Source organism: Meles meles, chromosome 7, assembly GCF_922984935.1.
Source record: "Meles meles chromosome 7, mMelMel3.1 paternal haplotype, whole genome shotgun sequence".
NCBI lineage: Eukaryota > Metazoa > Chordata > Mammalia > Carnivora > Mustelidae > Meles > Meles meles.
In genome coordinates this window covers 61,461,162-61,488,782 of record NC_060072.1, presented here as the reverse complement: position 1 = coordinate 61,488,782, position 27,621 = coordinate 61,461,162, and the positions used below count along the sequence as shown (strand labels likewise).

The 27,621-nt window shown below is 35.3% G+C and overlaps 1 protein-coding gene and 1 pseudogene across 2 annotated transcripts in view; one reads left to right on the top strand and one right to left on the bottom strand.

Annotated features, from left to right (window-relative positions):
• PIK3C2G (phosphatidylinositol-4-phosphate 3-kinase catalytic subunit type 2 gamma) overlaps positions 1-27,621 on the bottom strand; it is a 327,581-nt gene that overhangs the window by 191,523 nt on the left and 108,437 nt on the right. For both annotated transcript variants that reach the window (XM_046012794.1, XM_046012795.1), the window contains 3 exons: positions 23,985-24,173; positions 8,145-8,238; positions 4,802-4,896 (listed from right to left, as the gene is read on the bottom strand). In XM_046012794.1, the coding sequence (XP_045868750.1) occupies positions 4,802-4,896; positions 8,145-8,238; positions 23,985-24,173 (378 nt within the window). The remainder of the gene's footprint in view (positions 1-4,801; positions 4,897-8,144; positions 8,239-23,984; positions 24,174-27,621) is intronic.
• On the top strand, positions 8,877-21,825 carry LOC123945889 (annotated as a pseudogene).

Below are 27,621 nucleotides of genomic sequence, written 5' to 3'. Positions count from 1 at the left end.
TTGGTTAAATCTCTTAGAAATACTAACAGGATAATTGGACAAAAGACATTTTTAAAAGATGTCTGCCAAAATGATGAGTCTATTCCAGTGGATAGGCAATTGTCTTTTTTTGTCTATTGAGATCAATCTTAGCTTTTGAAAAGAAAGCCAATTAATATATTTAAGAGTGAGTACTGGTTTTCCTTCCATGTCCTCTTTCTCTACAGCTTGATGGTCAGATTTCTTCAGTCCTATACATTGCTTTACCTCTGTGGCAGACAGTGCTCTGGATTTACCAGATCAAACAGCGTTTTGCCTCTGGATATAGACATATATACTGGTCTGCTTTCCTATTTTCCTTTGAATGTAGGTGGAGTCTTGTTACTGACTTTTGACCTATGGAATGCAGGCAAAAGAGGTTATATGCTCCTTCTAGACTTGGCTCCTGAAAATATTTTTGACATGATGTTCTGGTCCTCTTTTTTTAAAATCTGGATCAAGGTACAAGGAATCTGGGTGAGAACTCCAAATTCGGGGGATGACTGAACCGTAAGATGCAAGTTTGGCAAGTACCATCAATATGCAGATACATTCCCATTCTGTTACCAGTCCAGATTTTTCTCCTGCACTTTAGGATTCTATATCCAATTGCTTACTGGGTATTTTTACTTAGAAGGAAACTAAAGATGGATTTTGCTTACATTTTATTATTGCCAAGTTCTGGTCTGGACTACACGAATTTATTTTCTAACTCATTTAACTTGATGAAATGGGTTGACTTGAATTTCATTAGCATATTGCTGGCTTAATTAAATAGTGTTTTAGAGAAAACTGAGTCTTGGTTTTATATAATATAAAGTCTTGGTTTTAGATAATAAGTACTGAAAGGTAAGTACAAAATGAGTTTACTAAGTAAATTACTCAGGAATTGTTTTCTTATCACTTGTAGTTTAATAATAAAACTAAGTGAAGAAATTTAGTGTTTTAGGTATGAATGAGGAACTACAAAAGAAAACTTCTGGGAAAAACCCTACTGTTCCCTTCAAAATTCCTTCAATTAATTATATAATTTTTTGGAGCTTCCTCCAAGTGCCTATTTATTAACATTATAATTGACAGCAGTTGTGGGTTATGCCGACACCTAATGGCAAAAACTTTGAGTATTAGATATAAAGATCTCAATTTGGGATATTGTTTTTTCTTCAGTTTTGCATTCAAGTTAAGGAAAAGTCACCACTTTAGTGTACTTGAATGAGTCCCTAATCATTGATAAAAAAACAAACAAACATTCTGTGAATTCTTCAAGTTGTACTTTTCTTAGAAGTGGGTGGTGAATTGGAAAGAGACCTGAAGTGGGCATGAGATATCATGAAAAAAAAAAATATTTTAAACTCAATTCTTTAAAAAAATATTTTAAACTCAATTCTTCAACTAGCTAGATGATTGTAACTGGATGAGTCACTTAATTTGTTGATATCCCTTTCTGGGTGAGAAAAAAAGAGGTATAGCATTTATAAGCCATTTGACTCCCAAATCCTATAACTCTATGAGTATTTATTATCTATTTGTTTTGGAGATCAAATTCAATTATTATTAGAAGACAAAGATAATTACTGATATTAAGGTCATATTAAGGAAGAATAGATTCCTTTTTGTTGACCATATATTTTGTTGGCTAAAGTAAACCTGTAGTCTGATTGAGAAAAAATGAAAATTTAACAGTATAAAGCTGTTTTTCAAGACCTTAACCCAAATCTCCACCATGAACTACGACAGAGAAAGAGTGATATTATTATAGGAACACCAGATTACTATCTAAGGAAGCAGTGATAGAATTGCATGTCGCTGTTGTAATGAAAAATTGCTAGAGAGTGGATTAGAAAGTTCAGTTCCCAAATGCCAGATCTGGCGCAAGTACCAACATTTGAGGTCAATATATATGCACAAAATGATCACTTTCATAACTATTTTTTTTTAAACAAGATAGAAAAATTTGAAGAGGACATAATTTAAATGAGGGATAAATTTAAGGTGGAGCTTTGTTACTGGCTTTTGTATTGATTTGAGGTAGAACTTTGTATGAGATTATGAGATTCTATTTTCATATATTTAATAAAAGAAATAACACAAATGATATATGAAAATTAATTTAAAATTATATTCTGTTTTTAAAGATCTTTTTATGAAAAGAACTATATAAAACCTTTATCCCATAGAATAGAAATAAAACAAACAAACAAACAAAACCCCCAGCTCTTCCTATATTGTGCCTCAACTAGAAAACTATGCTAACGGATTTTACAGATTATCGCATAAAATGTAAACTTTCTTAAAAATATCCATCACTTTTTCTCAGGTTGGTTGAGGTAGAGAATAGCTATTGTTAGCTTAGTGAATTGCTTATTGTAGAGATTTTATCCTGTGTATACTTTTCTGAGAACAGTAAAGTGAAAGATGATTATAAGAGATCAATATTAAATGACAACAAGACATATCTTTCCTTTATAAAAGAGTGAAGCAATAATTTATTATTCATTATATTGTGAAGGTAAAAGGTTAGTCAGTAGCAATATAATGATTCTAAAAGGTAAAGGAGAGGCTTTAAAACCTTCTATTGATCCTGTATCATGCATGCTCTATTACACCGTGATAACTCCCTGAAGTACAGCTCTTTACTCTTTCTTCAGGGAGTGTTTCAGATCTCAAAGTAGAGAGAGCATTTACCTCCTCTGTGTATTCATTTGTATGCCTTCATCAGTATTTAACTCTGGCAGAATGGGAGTGCATGTTTAGGCTTTTTTATTGACTTGATGGCCAGCCTTGCCTCTCTATCTTGTAGTTGTATTTGGAATGGATCACCATAAAGTGGACAGGATTTGTTGTCAGTTTTCTCCTTCATCTAGCCAGGGGATCTTCCCTGTTGCCCGGCTGCTAGCTGTCGTGTTGTTACCCTGTCACCTTGTTTAAGCAAGGACTATTCTCTTTTATCCTTCATAGTTCAACAGGGTCTAGTATCTCAAGATACTAGTTCATTCATAAATGAACAAATGATTATCTAATTCATCATGAGCGGTATGTTCTAAATACATATATATATTTCCACATTAGAAAAAAAATTCTAGGAGGGAACAATACTTAACCTAAAGTATTGACTCACTGATGATAGAACTTCAGGCATCGGAAGAAAGGATGATTTAGGAGAAAGGATGAGAGGGAGGCCAGGCTGGGGCCTTTGGTCCACAGGAAGACCCGTACCACTGTTGCCTTCACACAGATTAACTTGGGAGACAAAGGAGCTCTGGCTAAGCTGGTAGCAGCCATCAGGACCAATTACAATGACAGATACGATGAGATCCGCTGCCACTGGGAAGCAATGTCCTGGATCCAAAGTCAGTGGCTTATATCGCCAACTGGAAAAGACAAAAACTAAAAACTGCCCACCCAACTGGGCTGAGTGGACACTGTTGAATATTCTGTACATAAAAGTAATAAAAAGTTCTCTTTCAAAAAAAAAAAGAAGAAGAAAGAAAGGATGAGAGAGACATGTGTGACTTCGATCATATGATGCAAAATTTTCCACATTATTTCGCTTCATTTAGAGCAGTCCTTGATTTGAGAAATCTACCCCAAAATCTAGGTAAGAAAAGTTTAGGACAGAGCGCTCAGAAAATGAATGGGGAGATTTGGCATCATTTCAATTTTATGAGTGGCATCTTAAAGCTCGTAGGATTTGGTCCTTTAATACTATTGCCACCTTGGAAAGAAAGGCCTTGCAGTGCCAAAAATACCATTGCCTTAAGTCATTCAGTACCAGCAAACACTGATGCAACAGCTTGTTCTTTGGGCCCTAATTCCTGATTTAGATTAGTCCCTGACTTCTGCTCATATTTTCTCTCCAATCCAGTTTTGACTTCACCAGTGATATCGATTGCCTAATACCTGATTGGGTCAATCTCCCAGAGTTGCTCTAAAGCCCTGCCAGCTCTGTTTTGGCATCAAGTCTGATTGACTGTTGAAGCAGCCCTCTTCTGCCCCCTTCTGTCACAAGCCTGCAAGTGCACAGCTGGGCCCTGGTAACTTGATCCTAGTTTTACTGTGAGAACAAAAGACCATCAAGTGTATCCACTTAAGTTTCCTCAGCAAGGTAGTAAGGGACTGAAAAACTGGGGAGAATAAGACTTCATTCAAGACTCGATAAAAGAGTCCATTCAGTGAAGGGCCCAGGGCTAGTCACGTGTCTGATGCCTCCCTATACTGACATAGTAGAGGACAATGTTCTGCTTTTCATATTAAACATTTGAAATGAAAACGAACATCAGGATAAACATTGGTGCCTAACAATTCCTTGTATCTCTACTTTGCTATGAAATGCTTGAGTTATTTTCATGGGCAGAATAATGTCAACATGAGTAACAATTCTTGAAGCAGAAAAACATATTAAAAAACGAGAGTGACTTTTTCTATTAATTAAAGTGCTTTACTAGCAACTGAAGCTAGTAGATGTTGTCTGCCATACATATGTATGTGTGTTCCCTCATTCTCTCTTAAAGAAAAAAATAAAACTATAGGAAAGATATCCAGCTTTAAAATTCAGATTGGATTTAAACAGCAGCAACACTATAAAGGGAAGATTTCGAGGATGATGACAGTTAAATTGCACTCATAAATTAAAAAAGCTTGATGAAGACTCGAATTTGGCTGAACTTTAAGTGGAGGTTTGTATCAATGACAAGGTAAGAAATCTTCTACTTCTTCTAACGCTGTCCCACAGAGAGAAGTTGACAATAAAAAAGGCATCCTATCCTATTTTAGTTTATCTTACCAGTAAAGACGATGGGCAATTTGGATGCTTTGCAATGAACGGTGCAATAGGAGTTGTACCAGAGGACTTTCAAGGTTCCATTCAAACTTGACTGCCTGAAGTAAGAGATAGAATTAATTTACACTTCTCAGTAACAAAATTCTAGCAGAATATAAAAGACCTAAAGAGGTTTATGAAAAGGCAAAGGAAAAACAGCATCAACATTTTAACAGAATGTTAAATTTATATTGGATATTTGATTATAGTTGATTAATTTTAAAGATAACCTTATTAGCTGGTGTGTAACATAGCACACATATCACAGTTTGGATTTGTGAAGTCTCTTTCTCATTTATGCTTTAGTATCACAGGATAATAAATAAGAGCAGAGGGTTGGTGGAGTTCAACCAGCCTAGAAGGAGAATCCTGGCACACACAAAAATACATAGTATGATTAGTGTCCTAGATATAAAAATGGCATTATTCAGTAGTAGAGACTTCTTCTCTTAGGGGAATGAAATTAATGTACATTCAAAGCCTTAACTGAAATCACCGATTGATACATCAGTATTATCCTGCAGAACCTGAAACTTTAGAGATTTCAGAGCTGAGTGGTGCCACCCAAGTCGACACCTCTCCAAATCTTTTCCCTCATCCCTATTGTGAGCTCCTTATGATTTTCTAGGAAACCCAACCTGGTGGAAAATACGGGCAGTAATGGCAGCCCCTAATATCCTTATGAGCCTAATTCAGATTAGGTACCCTGCAGGGGCTTCCCTGTCCACAGGGAGTACCTGGGCCCCATCATTCTTCCAGAAATCTGAATGTATTTGAAAATGAAAAACAGGCTCTCTTCATAAAAATTTCCTTCCCTGTTTAAGACGCAAAGCTTCTATCTTTAGTTGCTCAACAGCCATTTAAGTCACACACAGCCCCCTCCCCCCGCCCCCACAGAGTTCAAGCCAGGTTTTATACCACCTTACAGACAGCAGACAAAAGTGGGCACAAAACACATTCACATACACACCTGAAGAAATACTTCAATATGCTGACCAGACTCAAGGATGGGAAAGTTTATGAATTCCTAAGGTGCCAAAGATGACTTCAGCAAATTTGCATAAACTCTTAGTGCTGTCTGAATGTATAAAGACCGTAATGTATGTTCTCTTAAACTGCAGCCATGGCTTGCTTTTACTTACTTGTTAATACTGGCTGAACAGGTGGTAAGTTGTGTTGATGCCCTAATAACATATCACATGAGCACATGAGCAAGAAAGAAATATCTTAGAATTTATTTCCATGCTTGTCTTTTTAGCTTTCCTTTTAGATTTCCCCATTGTTTCCTCTTGAATAAATACTTGTTGCTTTTAAATTGCTTCACTTGTTTCCAGACTCCCTGTATCACTCTGTGCACTGGTAAATTTCCCCCTCACTCCTACTTCACCATCTAGGAGGCTGGCAATATTTCTGGTGCACACTGCAGTATTAATGAAGTGTTCTTGGAACCCACCCACAGAGTGTTGACCTGCAGTTTGCTGTAACCTCTGGGTCCGGGTCTAAATTATTTTCTGGCTATGAACAACATGTTATATTTTTGTTATGGACTTAGAGTCCTGTCTTATTTCTTTAATATATCCTGCATAATTCTAACAATATAATACATAACAAAATAACATACTTCAAAAAAATAATCAGTAGGGTAGAATTTTTTGTGTTTCAAAAGGTTTTATGTGCTTAAAGTTTTGAAGTTAGGGGAGAGCATGGGGCAAATTCTGTCATAAATGTTTTGAAAATTCTTCCCAGTTTTATTTTCCAGTCATTCTTTTTCCATCCCAAAACATTTTATTATCTTCATTTTTAATTAGGGAGTCATTGCTGCACTTCCTAATTTTACTTCTGTGTATTTGCTATGTTGGGTTCTGTGTGCGCCTTGTCATATGAATTTGGATTTGCAGGTATATGGCTCTCAGTGATATTCCTGGTGGCGAGTGTATTGCTTATGTATTCTGACTGCCATTTTCAAATGGGTTTAGTATACATAAAATTTTGTAAAAACTTACTTTTTTTGGTTTAGGTTAGATAGAGCATGCTGCCAATACTCATGAATCATGAGATGAAGTGTTCCTAAAGTTTGATTAATTTTTATTTGTACGATACTAACCTGAAAAGTATAGAAAAACCACAACTGTAAAATCTGTATAAGTAACTATATGGTATAGCTATTTCAAAACCAGCTTTCGCTTTAGGAGTCCTTCAGAGAAGTGCATATTCCATGTGCAAAGCAATGTGGTATTCTAGTCATTGACAGAGGTTTCCCCCATTAGTCTCAAAGTTCTCTGTCCTAGGGGCACTGGGGTAGCTCAGTTGGTTAAGCAGTTAAGTGTCTGACTTCAGCTCAAGTTATGATCTCAGGGTCCTGGGATCAAGCCCCACATCAGGTTCTGTGCTCAGCGGGGAGTCTGCTTCTCCCTCTGCTCCTTCCCCCTCTACCCCAATTGTGCTCTCTCTCAAATAAATAAAATCTTAAAAAAAAAAAAGTTCTCTGTCTTAAATGTTCAAAAACTAAGTCACTTGGCATTTAAGATAGCTTGTAATTACAATCTGACCTTTCAGATAAGAAAACATCAGAGTCAAAAAACAAAACAAAAACCGAAAAGCATAAAGGTCGCTGTATTAGAACTACCTATTCAGCCCTCATCACATAGTCAACTTGGGAAACAATATTATTTGTAATTTGAATATTCAATCATTTACATGGTCATTTGCAAGATATATGGTTGTTTCTATTTCAAAATATTAACACGAAATCAGACTTTGCTCATATTTCTATATTTCATTTATGTGGCCATATTATTTCCTAAAATAACTCCAACATTGGGATATTTAATGTTGTGGCTAAAATGCAGTATCTGTTGGCAGAATTCAGGTATTATCTTATAAAACCACTTTGATAGATTTATAATCAATGTTAGAATGGTCTAAGAGAAAGGCAAGAAACCCATATATTTTGAGGAGCTGCCTAGGAAAGACTATTTTCTAAGTAACATTCATTTTATTTTTAATTGTTCTATATAGTTAGATGGAAAGATTTCATCACCATTATTTCTATATTTTGCCCCAACTCTAAATAATATATATATATTTTTTGATGTCCTCTTTGGCTCTTACAGATTATTTCTGTAACTATCAGTTTGGGCTAAAGAATGTCTATGTTACCTATGTTGACACACGAGCTATAATTTAGTCTCTGGCTTGCCAAATTACAATACCACTTTGTATAGTCTAGTGTTGACTTATTGGAAACTCTTTTTAGAGGATTATTAGTTAAAATCCTAGAATCCTTTGGAAACTCTGCTGTTCTTACCTGAACTAGCTGTGGGAGATATTCCAGTAGTTCATCATTCAAGAGGTTGTCTAATTGCTGAACAGCCACTTTACGAATTTCTTGATCTGGAAAACTAACACAAAGTAAATGTATTTATTAGCTATTAATGGTATGGAGTAATCTATGAAAAATGTCAGGGAGAAGAGAGAATGAATTCTACCCCAGCACCTAAGATAAAATCATAATCTTAAAATCAATTAAGATGATTACTAGCACCAACTTATTATTTTTCCATATTCTATACTCTCAGGTGGAATGCAATAAACAGCCTTTTCAACTAGATTTTGGAAACTTGGGTTTAAGTCAGAAACTGCCAGCTTCCTTGTCTATAAAGGATCATAGGATATCTAAAATCTTTCTAAAGTATATGAAAATCTTTGCTTATCATCTAGCCATGCATTTGTTAAGTAAATTATTACCAGCTAGAGACCTGATGGTTTATATGATTAAAAAATGGTATATAATATATTTAAATGAGTTTTGGCCAGATCATAATGAGAAACCAGAAATTTAATAAACAAAAATACTTTAATAAGACTAACTCTCACCAGGATATGAAGGCTTTGAGGTAACTGTGCCTTATTCATTTTTGGACTGCAAATGTCCAAAGGTTTAGCACCCATTAAACACTCAATAAATATTTGTTACTGAACTAAATTCATGCAAGTATTTAGCATCTGAATATCTACCCTCAAAACAATTAATCCTCAAATGGGCTCGTCCGGCTCCATCATCTTGCTTCTACCAGAAGAATTAAATACAGTTATCTCCAAGATCCTGGCAAGTGCCTAGAGATAACTTTTGGCACCACACCGTTTTGACATGCTTTTGACATAATGCTTTAACAGGATTAGCTATAACTGGGCTTTGGTAAGAACAATTAATTTTAAATAAGTTTTCAGAAAAAAAAATGATATGCCTAATTTTAAACTTGAAGGAACTATTTATAGTAACTGAAACTGGTTGAAAAGCAAGGCAAAAATAAACAAACAAAAGTCAAAAATCCTTTTGCATGGAAACAAACTGAATGCTTTCAACCAATCAAGTGAGAACTCTGAAGATTGGCTCTTAATATTAAGGAGGTTAGGAAACTTTAGAGTCTTTAATGTCCAGTCTCTTCAGTATATCAAGTTACTCAAGGGTGAAATGAATACTATGCAGTTACAGTGTCAAGGAAAACTGGTATTACTTAGTATTTCTCAACTGTCCTTAGCAGTTTGAAATGTAATGCTTAAAGGTAATGTTTTACATATTTTCCTTAAATCAAACTGAGCATTTTAATTGCAACAAAAATTTCACTTGCATGATTATGTACTCGAAACCCTTATTTCTGACCAAATACTTTTCCAATAATTTTCTCCCTTCGAACAATCTAGCAGTAAGACCCAGCAAGAACTGCAGTCCACACACATCTCCTGAAGTACTGCTAAGGTCAGAATATCCCAGCATAGCATCAAGCGCAGGTAGAGAGCAGAAAGGGTGCAATAAAAATGCAAAGCTAGAAGAAGGTCAGCTTGTTTTAGCACACTGAGACTACTTTCTCCTAACTAAATGTGATTGATTCTAATTTATTGCTCTCAATTACTAAACCATTTGTCTGAAGCCTGTAGAGATCAAGGACAGTTTGAGGACAGTTTGAAGTCTTAGAGGGAATAGTTACTGGAACATTTTGCTGCCTAAGTGATGAGTTAAGTCAGATAGGAGTCACCCATGCTTTCTTTTGTACTTATTTTACCTTATGGATATGAATGACAATAGAGAAAGAAAAAAAGAAACAAACATCACAATAAAATAGAACACTTTGGTGAACACTATACCTCTAATTATGTATTTATTTCCAAATACTAGAATGTAAACTCCATGAAAGCAGAAAATTATTGCCTGTTTTGTTCATGGGTGTGTCCCAGCAGTCTCCAGATTGGTAAATGTGCTCTACATGTAAGTTTGCAGAATGTCTAAACTGAATTCTCTTTCCACCTAAAACATTTCTACTGCTAGACTTTTCTCTTGTGGTCTGTGTTACTATCTTTCTCCAGTCACGCAGGTCTAAAATTTTGAGTCATGTTTTCCCTCTCTTTTGCCCTCTTCATTGAATTTTCCACCCTTTCCAATCTGGCAAAATTTGATTCAACTTTCAAGTCAAAACTCAAGGACCAGTTTACCGGGGAAGGTGTTCCAGCTCCTTGGTAGCCCCCTGTAGAGTTTATCACAGTCTTCTCAGTGGGATTCTATATTATGTACTTGGTTGAAGGCAGGCTCATTCATTATGAATCCCTGACGCAAGCACTGCTGAATAATAAATTCCTTGTAGTCTTTTCTCTTTGTATCTAATCAGTTGCCAAGTTCGGTTGGCTTTTTTTGTCCTAATGGTACTCTAGCATTATGCTTGTTTTCAGTTTCTTCTGTAACTAGCTAGTTGAAGCCATAATTATCTCATGCCGGTACTAACATTTTTTTGTAGTAATACCTTATAAATTCCCTAAGTTATTTCTAAATTCATTTCTCATAAAACATTAAATGGGTTTCTATTTCCAATTTACCTCTCTTAGGCCCATACTGCTTATCTAGATAGCCAAGGCTAGATGAACATCAGATTTTCCTCCTACTGTAATACTGACTAAACTGCTTTGGCTCACTGGTTATTTTACTCTGAAAATGTCATGTGCATTCTCTCCTTTGTGGAACAGCTTTTCTTTTCTTGTTAAAGATCCAGTCCTCCTTCAAAATGTGGTTCAAATCCTCTTAAAGGTGACTATCCCAAACTTTAATAATCACTTTTCTGAACTCCAAGGGTGTTGACTGGCTGACTCCACTGGGCAATTAAGATATGTTATGTTTATTAGAATTTATCTTTTTTTTACATATGTGTCATCGTTCCTCAACTAGTGAATAAATCAACTGAAGATAAGAATTGTTTAATCCTCTTCTTTTTTTTTTAATTCTTAGGATTTAGCCCCATGCTCCATACATATTGGATCATTAATAAAAATGCATTGGTCATGATGATAATAATCAGAAAAAAATCATACTATTGGGCCCATTTTATTTCTTGCTGTGCTCTGAGATAATTTACATCGGTAGCAATAGATATAACCCAAAATACCACTTATGTAAGTCCCAGGTTTTTAAAATTTGTTTCCTCTCAGTCAAAAGGGTGAAAGAAAAACAAATCTGAAGGTAATGAAAAAGAAGGATGTATTTTTTTTCAGACTTCTTCAGGAATAGAACAGACACTAGTTATATCTACACAGCCCAAAAGAAAAATTATATATTTACATTAATATGTGGAAATGTTGGGAAGAACATTTTTCACGTTAATGGAAAGGAATAGATCTTTTTATTCACTACTCTTACATGAAGTTTAGGAAGAAATTGGAAGAGAAATTGCTAAGAGACTAACCACATGACATCCTGGGATGTGACTAAGGCCTAACAACAGTAAAGCATATCCAAATATAACTTTCATTCGATTATTTTAGGAAGAGTTGGCCACATTTAGAGAGACGTTGGAAGTGTTACTGAAGCTCCTGGGAAATGTGTCCCTTCATACATTATGGCAATATATAGCAACATGTATTTTTAAAAATCTTTAAAATTTGATTATTCTTTGATCTAATGATTTACTTTTGGGAATTTATCCTAAGAAGATAATCAGAGATATGTGTGAGGTTATATGTAATTGTAAATAACATGAATGTCTAAAATAAAAGTTAAATAAGCTATGACCATATAATAGAATACATGTAGTCTAAAAATATTAAAAGTATATTTAGTGACATTAAAATATAATGAAAAGTATATGCAGTATAATACCATTTAAAAATGTGCCTATTTCTCCATAAGCTTAACAAAAAGATGAGAACATTAAAAATATTAATACAAAATACTTGAATGGAAATTTCATGGATAATTTTAGTTTTCTTTTTTAAGCTGAATTTTTAAAGTTTTTCAAACTTTCTATATGAAAGTTTCATTGGTTACTAAAATATAATGATTTTTTAAAAGTAAGGCTCATTTAGGGGCGCCTGGGTGGCTCGGTTGGTTAAAGCGCTGCCTTCGGCTCAGGTCATGATCCCAGGCTCCTGGGATCGAGCCCCACGTCGGGCTCTCTGCTCCGCGGGGAGCTTGCTTCCTCCTCTCTCTCTGCCTGCTTCTCTGCCTAGTTGTGATTTCTCTCTATCAAATAAATATTAAAAAAAGTAAGGCTCATTTAACTAATTATGAATATATATGAGTAAGTATAAGTTCAGTACCAGCACTAGAAAAAAGCTCCAAATCATATGTTCCTTTAAGAATAAGCATCACTGTGTAAAAGAAGAAGTATTATATTTTTTTGGTTGACTTAAAATATTCTTTTAGCATAATAGGTCCATATAGGGATCTCTGCCTCTAGAGAATTTCTGCTTAATACCCTTTCAGGTCCCTGACCTCAGGCAAAGATCAATGGACGAATATATTCTACCAATCTTGGCATTTCTTCCCTGTGATGTTGTCTGAAATTGTTTAAACATCTCTTGGGGCATAGTTATTGGCATTTCATGCTCAGTAACACATTCCTCAATACGGTGAGGGCTACCCATATTTTCTGGATGTCATGTGATATTTACATACCGAAATGTCATATGTGACAGAAGAACTGCAAAGTATTTTGAATTTTCCACAAGTCAGGTTATTGTACTTTCCAATGACCTGACTTTCTTGAAAAATACACGTAATTCCTGCCAAAAATAAACCAGTGATTCTGCTAACCTTGGTAGTTCTGATTACTAGAGGCAGGGGCCTTCTACCTTGAGACTGCAGAAGAAATGAAGCTATCATTAGAAAATTTATTAGGCTGATTTTAACAAGGTCCTCATTTACTTGAGTTTGTAAGAAACTTTCTTATACTCATTCAGAAAATAAATAATTTACAATGCAGTAAATGGCAATCTATTGGATTTGAGATATTAAAAAGATACAAGGTGAGTAAAATTCTATGACTTGGAGAGAAGATCATGTAAGGTGAGGATTTCCATTTATTAAGAATTTTTAAAACTAAGTGTAACAAGAGTTCATGTGAAATAATCACTTCTTTAAGCTTATCATTTTTTAACCATCCATTTAAGTAACTTTAGGTTATTTAATTTACTTTCCAAGCATGTCTGAATAGAGAGCAAAACGAAATTTGGTCAAAAGCAAAATATCAGACTGGCTTACTATTCAGTTTTATATGAGTTTCAGGAACAATGATTCTACCTATTCAGGCCTTGTTTTCCTCTCAACTGGGCTAACAGTTGTGTCTTTGGCATCTGTAAAAGGACATAATTCCGCAGCTAAGATAAATATAACTCTGTACAATAACTGTTAAGGAAATATTTAAAAATTGTACATAGTCTATTGTCTAATGAGTTCATTTAGACACAAAGAAAAAAACTACTTCTCAAAGACTAGAATTGTAAAAGTTAATAAAATGAATGTAAGACATGTGGCTAAAAAACTGAAAGTGAAAAAATTAAGCAAAATGAAAGCAACTTCAAGACAAACATTTTCAAAGGAACTTTAGTGAAATACAACTCTGTATTTTGCCCACTGTGTAAACACAAAATCATGGTCAAGCAGAGGACTAAGATGAAATGGTAATACTTACCTGGGCAGAAAAGGAAGAGTATCAAGTATTTAGGTAACTCTTTAGCTGAATGTAGAAGTAGAAACTGCCCAGTGTTTAGGTTGCTGTGCAATAGAGGTTCTCCTGTTTTTGGTTTCAAGACCCTTTAACACTCTTAAAAATTATGGAAGAATCCAAAGAATTTTTGTTTATGCTGAGTTACATCTATCAAGAATTGCCATATTAGAAACAAACCCAAGATATTTAAGATATATTTATTAATTCATTTAAGATAATAACAATTATCCCTCCACATGTTAACACAAACAATATACTCCTATGAAAAAGAGCTATACTTTCAAAAACAAAGAAAATATTTAGAGAGTGTTTCAGATTTTTGCAACTATCTATAATGTTTGGCTTAACAGAAGACAGCTAGATTCCCCTATCTGTTTCTGTGTTAAATCTGTTGAAACACCGCATGTCTGAAAACACTCTACACCCATAAGTGAATACATGTAACAGAGGCAAGTGACATATTAAAGTTATTATGGAAATAGTCTTGACCTTACAACACCCCTATAAGCATCTTGGGGTGCTTACAACACCCCTATAAGCACTGGGGACTACAAACTGAGTTTTGAGAATGTAGTTTTGGCATGTGTTATTGTCGTGGGGCCATAAGTTAATGAATCAGCACTTGTAGTCTGTTTTGAAGACAGCAGCACATCAACTTATCTTTTCCCTGAATGACAAATTGGCTTTGAAGTCACATGACCCACACTCAGATATGGGAGGGCATCATTTCTCTTCTTTCCCCTCAGTCATTTACAGCTCCTCTCAAAGGGATCACCAAGGATCCAGACAACTTTCAACAGGAGCAGTGGCACCATGAAGTGAAATTTCAACAGAAAAATACATCTTTCAACTTCTTCCACTTGACTTGTTATTTTGTCATTTTTATTCCTTTCTTATTTTCTCCCCCTATCATTGTTTTTCTCTTTTGTTCTTCTTTGTCTAGTCTGAAAAATGATACAGGGTCAATATCTTACTGAAAAAACTTTTCAAGTGATGGGTAAAAGCCAAATGCAATGTAACAAATGTCAACCTTAAAAAAAAAGGAACTTTGGGTAAAATGAAAAGTAAAGAAATCTGAGATCAAATTTAAGTGTAAGAGAAATGTCAGACTTTGGAATACACAGTACGAATTCATGCAGAATGCCATGAGGCTATTCATAGTTAAAAGCCCCAATGTCAGGTTAGAATTAGAAAACTATCAGAAGTGCAGAACATTTTCTCCAGCAGGTTTTGAGTCTGATGACACACTCAGCATCAACTTGGAAGAAAAATGTCAATACGAATATATTTGCTATTTTTCTAGTACTAAAAATGATCAGATATGACAGAAGAAATTTTTTCTAGGGAAAGTGGAGAATAAGGATCCTTTAAGATGATTGTAAACCTCTACCCACTGAATAATTCATGTTCCTTCAAGGATTTTCACATGATTACAGAATATTAGAACTCAAGGAAACTTGGAGACCTGGATCAATCTCCTGATTATACAGATGAAAAAATGAAAAGAGAATTTGAGCTGTTTGCCCAAGGCCATCTGTTGCTGGCACTGAAACTAAAATTCAAATATCCAGAATATGAGGCCAACAGGCTCTCTATAGTACTTCTAGGAAGGTCTTTTCCTTTTTGATCATGTAGACTTATATGAAGTCCACTAGATCAGCTTGAACATATTATTTATTTTATGGCATTCTAAATGATGAATAGAGACATAATAGTGAGTAATATAATTTGTCTAATTGGACTAGGACATTGCCCCAGTCATAACCCAGGTAGGAATAAGAATGATCCAAAGAGACATAAGGAACTGTGCAGAGATATTTCTTGATGGATAGCCCATGGATCTACATATAGAAATTGAGAATTAACTCTATTATTTATGGTATTAATTAGACTTATTTATAATTAAAGAGTAGTTATTGGTTTTGTTTTTCTATATGATTACACTTTGATTTTATATACAGACAAGCTTAGAAAGGCACTACATAAAGCAAGTGGTATACTGGAGGCATTATGTAGAATTTTTTTTTTTTAAGATTTTATTTATTTGAGGGAGAGGGGCATGAGCATGGGAAAGGGCAGAAGGAGAGAGAAAAGCAGACTCCCTGCTGAGCAGGGAGCCCAATGAGATACTCAATCTCAGGGCCCTGGGATCATGACCTGAACCGAAGGCAGATGCCTAAACAACTGAGCCACCCAGGTGCCACAGAAATTTTGTGTTTGGATGGATTCAACATTACATGCAAAAGCAGCATGGAGTTATGAAAAAGAATAAGGGATTTTGGGTTTAAATATTAAGGGTCTTCTTTTCCTATCTCACGCTTTCTCTCTAAGCAAATTTATCTATGTCCTTAACTTAATTCCCATCTTTCTGTGGATGATTTCCAAATTGGGATCTCTAGCTTAGATTTCTTCCTTGAACCATCACCAGCCATCTCAACCACACATCAAAGCCAACCTGTCCTAACCTAAATGTCAGGGTTCTTCTACTAACATCTACTTGTTACCCAGAGTGCCTATCTTAGTGAATGTTTCTATTTTCCATTTACTTGCATTATACAGAAACCTAGAAGTAATCCTTGATACCTTCCTTTTTTACTGCCCTTCCTTATTCAATCCTGTCACTTTTAAATGTTCTGATTCTATTCATTTTATTTCATCACCACTACCATACTTCTAAGGCTGACTTCCTACCCTCTGACACTTAGACTACTTCTGTAGCTTCCTGACTGTTCCCTCATTTACTTCTGCTTCTCTCACCAAATTTATGCTTACTCAGAAGCCAGAGTGATCTTTAAAAGATGCAAATTTGTGCATTATGCCAGCTTTAGTGCCAAATGAAGTGCCTTATATGAGTAAGCCATCAATAAATAGCCATAGAGTAAATGAATAGGCAAACTGGGCTTCAATTACTCCATCTGTAAAATGGGGACAGCAAAATGGGGGAAACTGTAAATGTTGGCAATAATATTAAAGAGGTTGTCTTATAGAACAAACCATATAACATATTATGAAAGTGCTTTGCAAGCTATATCATTATTCAATTGTGAAATATTTATCATATAAATTACAACAAGTAAGTTTAACTTACTTAAGCTTAGTTGAAATGAAATTATTCTCAAGAATTTATCCATTTCTATAGTTTGGCATTGAAAGAATCTGAAAACTCTAAACTCTTAATATAATTATGATGAAAAGGATAATAATGATAAAGATGATTGGTAGAATTTTATTGAATACTTGCATAAGAACTTTACCCTATAAGGCACAGGATGTTATTACCCCCTCTTTATAGATAAGGAAGTATGCCCAAGGTCATTCAAGTAATAAGTGACAGAGTCAGATATGTCTGATCTCAAAACTTGTGCTGTCTGTCAACTGTGAAATTTGGAAGCAACCCCAGAAACTCTCTAAAAGTGCACACAGACAAGATATAACCTTTGGGTTTATGCTGTTCTACATTTCTCATTCTCAGTATATCAGAAGAGTATTAACTCTTCCTTCATAGACAATATTGAAACTTCCACATTTTTCTCTTCCATATTCATACTAATCTATAATTGTATTCAAATCTTTCCTTGCCTCCCACCTGAGATGAAGAAGTTACTCTCTTCCATTCCTTGAATAAAATTCCCTTCCGTACTTTTGTTCCAGGCTATTGGCTGTTAATACCCTCTCACTGTGCCACTTCACCGTCCCTCTACTTTCTGATCTTCCCTTCGTGTATTGTCCCTCATGTCAATTTGTAAACATGCTTCAAGGTTTTTTATTTGAACAAGCATACCAACCCCAAACCTCAAAGCCTTTACCATCAATTCTATTTCAAGAGTCATAATTTACTTATTTCTTGCTATTTCCTCTTTAAGATCTTGAAGTATGGTATCCGGCTTTACTGCAGTATTACAATTGTCTCATGAATGCCATCAGTGACTGCTCTATTCTCAATCCGTTGATTTGTTTTTAGACTGAATTCTACTTAAAACCTCTCCAAAACCTTTGAAAACCCTTTTTAAAGAGCTTATTTATTTATTTAAGAGAGAGAGAGAGAGAGAGAGAGAGAGAGAAAGTGAGAGAGCACAGGGGGAAGGGAAGAGAGAGAGAAAATCTCAAGCAGATTCCACACTCAGCACAGAGCCCAAAACAGGGCTCCATCTCAGGCCTCTGAGATCAGGACCTGAGCTGAAACTAAGTGTCCAATGCTTGACCGACTGAGCCATCCAGGTGCCCCTTTGGAAAACCTTTTTTTATGAATTTTAAATTACCACTCCTTTCTCCATCTCCTCCAACCACTTGGTCACTCTTCCGATTGCCTTTCCTGGCTTTGTTTGCTTTCTATTGCTTTTAAAATGTTGCTACTCTCCAGGATTCCATATTTTGCTCCTTTCTATATTTCCTTACACATTCACACACAGTACAGCTACTTCTATGGCTTCAGTTACTGCCTTCAAGCCAATAATTCACATATTATTTTTTAACCTTTCATTTCTCTACTAGGCGTCAGGTCTGAATATACAACCACATACTGGTCATCTCCTTCTAGATATCCCACAGGGTTTTAATTATTCAATATTCCAAAACAAAACTCTCTACCTTACACCACCCAAATTTTCTCTTTCTTCTATCACCCTTGTCTTGATTAACCCTATAGTTTTCTATCATTTACCCAAAAGGGAAAGCTCCAAGTCTTCAATTTCTCTTCTCTTTTTTTCACTTTTCTCTGAAATGTTTCTCAGATCTGCTCTGTGGATCTCTACTATTTTTCAGGCCCAGACCATTTTTCAAATAGACTATTTCAATACCTGACATCTATCTAATATCCTTGTTCTCATTTTCTTTCTTTAGTTCATCCTTCACATTGATGTCAGCATTATTCTTGTATACCATAAATCTGACTGTACGACTCCCATTCTTAACAAAATTCCATGGGCTGCAGAAATGAGTCCACAGTAACTACCTGGCTCATGATACCTAAAACATCTTAAGCTGACCTGTCTTTCTAGTCTTGTCATGGTACAGTTCCCTTCTAATATGGTATTAAATTACTCAATATTCTCTGAACCTCTATAACCATGCACATGCTAGTCGTTCTTCTTAAAATGCCATTTCCTTTCTTCTCCACTCAGGAAATTACTACGAATATTTCAATTCAGAATTCAATTCCTTTGTGAAGATTTCCTTACCTTCTCAGAAAGAATCTGTTCCTCTCTCCTTTGGGCACATAGAGCACTTAGTATTTTGGTTATAGTATGGAGTATATTGTGGGGTGATCTTTAGCATTAGTCTTTTTCTCTAAATTGCTTTTTAGAGATGGTCACTATGACTTATTATTCAGTCTCTTTGATTCATTGCATGCCAATTTCCACATATACATATTTGTGCTCAATATATAAATGGGAAAGACACACCATCATCCATCACTTAATTATTTAGTTTAATGTAGAAGTTATCAACTGTCTCTTCAATATTCCATGCTACCTATTTAAAATGCTAGTCAAGAATGCCTTTAGTGTAAATTGATCTTTATAATAAAAGATACAGTGGTTTCATGCAAACATGTTTATGAAACATTTTTTAGGAAACTGATTTTGGATGCTAAGGCACCACCTATTAAGCACTGTTCTTCTTCCCACAAAATAATAATTTTACATCACGTGGGATGGCAAGTTCTAGTACCTTGTCAAATTTTTATTTAAGCTTCTGATGTAATGCTCTGATGCCAGTTCAGAGTTGCTATTTTTAAATGAATACTTTCCTTGAACTGTCTTTTAATTCCTTGGGTGATTTCTGCTTGCTATTAGCAGTTGAAGTTATGCCTGTGCATCAGAGTTCAAGAAAATAGCAACCATCTGCCAAGAACCACAGACCTTAGCCCTTGGTCTCTGGTATTCTGACAGCACTGCCTTCTCTAATGGAAATATCAGTACCCGGTGAGCACACTGCTGGCACTCAGTAGTGGAAATATTAACACCCCGTGCCCCACACTAGGTAAATTAAATCTCAACATGTCTCTTGCTAAAAATAAACCAAAAGGAGGTGGTGAATCTTTGGACTGGATTAAATAAACAGCAATATTAAAAATTCTCTGAGCTAGAAACGGAGCACACTAGTTCTCAAGAGGTTAAACCATTGGAAAAATAGACTATTCAAAGGAGAAAAAATACAGATCTCTGAAGACCTCACTCTGACAACTCACTTAACAAGCACAAACTGTTTGTTCTAGAAAAGTCAGCTTTTGAATTTAGAGAAGTTGAAAGGTTCATTTCTGGAAACAGCTTGTCCTCAAGTTTTTTAGTAGTTCAGTTAAAGAGAGTGGGAGTCATAGAATGAGTGCAACAGAAATATTTTAACCTTCCCAGTGACCTTCTTTGGTGCATGATAAGGAACTGTCCAATGTTCAAATAAATCAAATTTCTGCTAAATTTCCTAAATGATGCATAATAAACAGCACTCTACTTTGAAAGCAGTCCCTATAATTTCTAAAAATCTGATTCTTCAGAAAAAAAGAAATTACACAGTGAAGTAGAAACACCGAAGCATGATAAGATAGTTAAGTACTGCTATTTACTATAATAAGACCATATTAAGCTAGTTTTATTTACATATTTAGTATGTAAATAGTCTAGAGTATTTATGTAGAAAGGCTGTAAGCATAGCAGTTAAGATTTCAAGCTCTAAATCTCTGATTTAACCTGAGATCCTCAATTTACTAGCGTTCTATTGGGCAACTTAATCTCTGTAAGCCTCAGCTTCCTCACAGGTACAATTGGAATAATAATAGTATTTGCTTCATAGGGTTATTGTGACTATTAAAATTAGATAGTACTAAGGGGCACTAAGTAATAATTTTATCTTTATATTTAAAACACTGTGTCAAATAGATTTTTGGCATCTATTTAGGTAGAGAAGGCTCGCTATAAACAGAATTATGCTTATTTATCAGGGATCAGAGAATACTGAAGTCCGTCCAGCAAGTCCTTTCATTTTACAAGCAAGAAAACTAAGCAGTATTATAGGCTTTATTCTCTCTCTCTCTCTTTTTTTTTTAAAGATTTTATTTATTTATTTGACAGAGAGATGACAAGTAGGCAGAGAGAAAGGCAGAGAGAGAGGAGGAAGCAGACCCCCCGCTGAGCAGAGAGCCCGATGCGGGGCTCGATCACGCGGGGCTCGATCCCGGAACTCCGGGATCATGACCTGAGCCGCAGGCAGAGGCTTCAACCCACTGAGCCACCCAGGCGCCCCTATAGGCTTTATTCTGACAAACATTTTTGTAAGAGGCTGCCACAACTCTCAGCAGGAGTGTGGGGTTGGGGACTCAGGATCCCACTAGAGCGGTGAGCTCCATGGGACTCCTCTGCAGTGTCCGAGGTGCAAAAAGTACCTACTGCTTGGCTTCAACCTGCTCTTTTGGCTGACCGGGTCAGCCGTCATTGCTTTTGGACCATGGTTTCGGTTTGGAGGCACCGTGAAGGATTTATTATCAGAGGATGAGTCATCGCCGTATATCTACCTGGGGCTCTTGTGTGCTGGTTGGAGCAGGAGCCCTGATAACAGCCATGGGATTCTTCAGGTGTTAGGAAGCCATGAGGCAATTTTAGTGTATGCTTGGCTTTTTCACCTGCCTACTGGTGAAATCTGCTGCTGAAGTAACCACTGGAGTATTTGTTTTTATAGGCAAGGGTGTAGCTATACGATAGGCTTGGACCACATATGTAGAGGCTTATTGTAACTATTACCCTACAGATAGGGAAAAGGGAAACAGGACTCTCGTGCTTTTCACTCAACAACATTTCAGTGTTGTGAAACAAAAGTTCTGAACAGGTCCAACCCATACGACTGAAGGAGCTTCTCGGACACAGACATTGTACTGGTAAAATTGAGACCATAATCAGCGTTAAGCTGGAATCTGTTGGTATTGGAATTGCTGATCTCATGATCTTTGGTATGATGTTCAGCATGGTCCTTGGCTGTGCAATGCTAAACTCATGAGATGTGATATGAAGCCACTTCTATAAGGAAAGTACAAGATAGAAAGTACAAGATACATCTTTCACATGCTGCTGCAGGAACAGTCTCCTAGCTCATTTTTAATATTCGAAGGACACTTGGATCTAAAATAATCTGTTGTCAATTGTACATTTGCACATGTATTAAGGTTTGCCTCATTACTGATTTACCCCTTGAGTAAATTCCTACTGCTTATGTTGATTGAAAGTATATCCATGTATGGTCCGCATGTTTCTGGTACATGCATTTAATATACAATGCAATATGTTTGCTGGGAATTCCAGATTCTTGTTATGTCAGAGCAACAACTTATATACCTCTGAAAAAAAGAAGACTAAAACTTTTATAATGTTTAAAAACTTGGGTATTCAAAAAGAAGACTTTTCCAAGAAATATTCCATAAACTTTATAAAAGGTATTAGTTGACACATTTAATGTCTTTTAAATAGACCAAGGTATATCATAGTAAAGCTATAATAATTCCCCTCCATGAAGCCAGTTTATGCTTTAGAAACCAGAAAGATATTATATCATCTGGTGAGAAAATTAGGCTTTAGAGATATTATAGAGATTCATATTTCTATTTTTACCTTTCTAAATGTTCTTTTAAAAATTTAATAGCTTTACTGAGACACAATTCAAATTCTGTACAATTCACTTAAAGTGTACAATTCAGTGGTTTTGAACATGTTCCCAGAGTTGTGTAACTATAACCAAAAAAAGAAACTTCCTATCCTTTAGCAATCAACTCCGTTTCCCCAAACTTCCCAAGACCTAGGCAATCACTAATCCACTTTTGCATCTGTAGTTTTGCCAATTTTGGATATATCTTGTAAATGGAATCATACAATCTTTTGTGACTGACTTCTTTCATTCAGCATAATGTTTTCAAGGTTTACTCATGTTGTAACATGTATTATTACTCATTTCTTTTTATTATTGAATAATATTACATTGTATGGACAGACCACATTTTATTTGTCCATTCATTAGTTGATGGTCTTTTGAGTTGTTTTTCCTTTTTGGCTATTATAAATATTGCTTCTCTGGATATTCATGTATGAGTTTTTGATTGACTATGCATTTTATCCTGGGTATACACTTAAGAGTGGAATTATTGGGTCATACAGTCAATATTTTATATCTAAGGAACTGAAAATTACTTCCAAAAGTGGTCGCACCATTTTACATTCCCACCAGCAATGTGTGAGTTTTCCAATTTCTCCACATCCTGGCCACACTTAATATTATTTGTCTTTTTGATTATAGCCATCCTAGTGAGTGTGAAATGGTATTTCACTGTGGTAGAAAACAAAAACATTCACCTCCTTTTCTATTCCAGAACTTTTGGAAAGTACACTAATTTTAACATAAACCTAAGTAAATCAGTTTGAAAAGTCCTTTGTGTCACTTTCTCTCACATTCCCCTTCTGTTAGGACCTTGAGAGAGAATTCAGAATAGAACTGGGCTCCGCAATTCTTCTGCTTCTAGAGACTGCAGACTTCTTCATGCCATCAGTGAACTGATGCTTATCAAGGCAGTTTTAAAATAGCTCTTCTTGGCTTTTAATATAAAATAGAAGCCAAGGAAGAGCAGTTTCCCCAAACCAAAGCCAGCTTCTACACTTATCCCACATGTTTCTCCCTATCTATGAGAAGACATCATTACTCCACCCCCAACTGCATTCCAACGCATTTTATTCTGTGAGAAGGTCTGGAGAATATATAAGGAATAAATTTTTCCCTTTTATTCCTACTGTTATCATGGCATATTAATTGTACACTTACTATAAATGGGACATTTTGTATAAAAGATATGGTCCAATTATTAAGGACTTACTTCTTTTGAGAGGGGTAAAGAGTAGAGAATTTTATTTTTCCCTAATTTGTTTTATTATTTCTGTAAGAGTAACTAAACTCTTCATTTAAGAAACTATGGCCATTAATTATCCTTCCAGTTTAGTACAGAAGACACAATTATAGCTTAGATATGTTTAAAATTTATATTCATAGTTTACATTTATCTAAATTTATTATCTATAGCTATTGAAATTGGGAACAACCAGAATAGCTATTGAATTAATTATAGAGTCCTATTTTTTTTCTCCAAATTTTTCTCATCAGTAATATCATGCTTGTTATGCAATTCTTACCTAGCAGTCAGAAGTCCAAGTGCCTCCAAAGGGTGAGAAAATTTCCATCTTCTCAAAATGGTATGCATTTCTGAAACAGTTCTTTCATCCCATCCAGGGGCACTACCCAGGACCAAAGGAAGGGAGCAGTTTTCATTATTGCAGTAGAAGCGATAAAACCATAAGTATCTTCTCTTTTCCTCAGAGAGTCTGCAAAACCAGATTGGAAACTATAATTTATTGGAGTTTGCTACACTAACAAATGTTAGAGTACAAAATCTTACTCAGTTCATTGAATTTCATTTTAGTTTACTTTGAAAAACAAGTCCTTTATCTTCTTGGGACAATCTAATAGATTCTTTTATTAGCTTATTTTCTACTAATTTCATTCTTTTACAGAATGGTTAACAAAATCTCTGTCTCCTTTAGGGCAGAGCAAGTTTTATCTGAATCCTGCCACATGTACTACTTAGAACAGAGGTAATAGAAATTTTACTCTCTTACTTTCTAAATTAATTTAGACCCAAGTGTGCCTGTGAAGACATGGCATATTTTAAAGACGTTAGTCCTTCATCTCAAAACAAGTTTCATGAGAGTTCAGAAAACCCTGCACAAAATTTCAAAAACAAAGATTTCAATTCATGCCTGGATTGGGACTTTAAATTCTCATATTTAACTGGAAGTTTGGAGTTAAAATGCCAGTGAATAGGATTTCTTTAAATGCCCAACTGTTTCCCCCTGGAGAATGGTTCCAAACAGGAGGTCGAAATCTAGGACTAGGGCCATTGACTTGCTGACAGTTTATCATGTTTTGCTCACACTCCAGCAGAAGCATTCAGAACCACAGTTCAACTGGAGGACAGCATTTCTCACATGACAATGACAGCTTTTGAACACTGTCTCCTCCAAACTGACAGCGTTGCTCAGCTTAAATTAGCTAAAACTTCCAAGAAGGATAGTAAGAAATATTAAAATATTTTAAAGGTTAATATTTCTATACATTTTTAAAAGCCATCATCATTTACAAAATGAAAGGGTTGGATTACAGAGATTTTTGAAGACAGGAGCTTGGGCTCCTGTCCCATTTTGTCACTACCTTCCCTACCATAGAGTCCTCAGAAGAAAAATTCCATTACAAAATTATTATCAAATTATGACTAAAACAAATTATCTTGTTCTGATTAAATTCCTTTCTCCCCAATATTGAACAAGGTACTTTTCTTTTACTTTCTTTTAGTGAAACATAATTTACATCAAAAGAATGCACACATTCAGTTCAATAAATTTTAACAAGTTCATACACTGAATAAAAAATCACACTCCTTTTAATATGTTTTACAAAAACAGAGGTAAGAACTGGCAGGATTTTTTTCACCCTGGGTTAATATTAAATATTTTAGAACTTCACATAAATGAAATCATAGAGTAAATACTTTCATTTATAGCTTCTTTCACTCACTATGTTTTAAAATTATCCATATTGTTGAGTATATCAGTAGTCCATACATTTTTTTTTTTAATTTATTTATTTGACAGAGAGAGACCACAAGTAGACAGAGAGGCAGGCAGAGAGAGAGGGAGAGAGGGAAGCAGGCTCGCCGCTGAGCAGAGAGCCCGATGTGGGACTTGATCCCAGGACCCTGCTGAGATCATGACCTGAGCCGAAGGCAGCGGCTTAACGCACTGAGCCACCCAGGCGCCCCAGTAGTCCATACATTTTAACCAATGAGTAGTATTCCTTTGTATGGATACACCCCAGTTTGGGGATATGATGAATAAAACTGCTATAAACATTTGTATGCAGGTATTTGTAAGGATGTATTTCTTTCATTTCTCCTAGGAAGTTCCTGGGAGGGAAATGACTGGGTTTTATGTCAGGTATTTGTCTACCTTTTGAAGATACTGTCAAAATACTATCTGAAGTGGTTGTAGAATTTTACACTATTAAGTGCAGAGTATGACAGTGCCAGTTGTACCACGTTGTTGCTAACACTTGGTTTTGCCCATTTTAAGATATTACCCATTCTAATAGGTACATAGTGGCATCTATATGACTAATTTCAGAGAATTAGAATTACCATCTTAACAAGAGAGAGTATTCTAATCAATGACATGACATAACCTTCCATTTAGTGAGGTTTTCTTTAATTCCTCTTAGCAAAGTTTTGTCATTTCAATGTAGAGGTTTTGATATTGTTGATTGAATTTTATATTTTATTTTTTATTATTAGCATATAATGTATTATTTGCTTCAGGGGTACAGGTCTGTGAATCATCAGTTTTATACAATAACAGCACTCAACATTGCACATATCCTCCCCAATTTCCTAAAGATTTATTTATTTATTTGAGAGAGAGACAGAGAGAGTAGGGTGAGGGGCCAAGGAAGAGGGAGACAAGCAAATTCCTTGCTGAGTGGGGAGCCCATCATGGGACTTGATCTCATGACCCTGAAATCATGACTTGAGCTGAAATCAAGAGTGGGACACTTAACTGACTGAGTCACCCAGGTGCCCCTGTATGTTGAGTTTTAAAACAGAATTTATTTTGTTTTTCACTGAAATACAACTGCATTTTGCACTTTGATCCCAAATACTATGATCTTACATAATTATATCATCTGAAAAATAGAGGAAGTTTTGTTTCCTTCTTACCCAGTTCAACACATTTAATTTCTTTTTCTTACTATATTACACTGGCTAGGACTTCCAAAACCACATTGAGGAGAAATATTTAGATAGATAGCTTTGCTTTCCAGTTGTAGGGGGAAAACATTCATTCTTGTACCATTTAATATGATGCTAACTCTAGATTTTTCCGATCTAGATTTAACTCAGGATTTTAAGGTTGAGAAAGCCTATTCTATTCCTAGTTTTATGTTTTTATTAGGAATGAGTGTTAAATTTTGTCAATTTTTTTTCACCAGATCCATCAAGATGATATAATTTTTCTTATATGTCTTTTTCCATTTGTAAAGTTTTAATATAGCTGAATCCTTATATTTACTTATTTTTAAAAGATTTTATTTATTTATTTGACAGACAGAGATCACAAGTAGGCAGAGAGGCAAGTGCGGGGGGAGGAGGGAAGGAGGCTCCCCGCTGAGCAGGGAGCCTGACAAGGAGCTCCATCCCAGGACCCTGAGCTCATGACCTGAGCAGAAGGCAGAGGCTTAACCCACCGAGCCACCCAGGCACCCTGAATCCTCATATTTAAAATATAGGTCTGTAAGTAGCATAAAGTAACATATTGCTTTTGTAAGGTAGGTGACAATTTCTAACTTTTAATTAGAGTTTTTCTCCCATTTATATTTAACAAAATATGAATATAATTTTTTTCTTCAGATATAATTGGTTTAACTCAACCATATTGTTATTAGTTTGTCATCATTGTTTTCAAACCATTTCTTTGTCCTTTTTCTCTTTTTAACCTGTCATCTTTTGAATTATTTTCTTGTATTTCATTTTTGTCTTCTTCTTGGCCTGTAAATGTGCACTTAAAATTTGGGTGGTGTAGTTCTCTAGAGAATGCAGTATTATCTCTTAGCATATCATAGCCAACAATGAACTAATATTATACTGCCTTCCATTTTTCATTCTTATTATAGTGGTTATGCACTTTATTTTTATATATTACAAGCCCCCTAGTATGTTGTAAT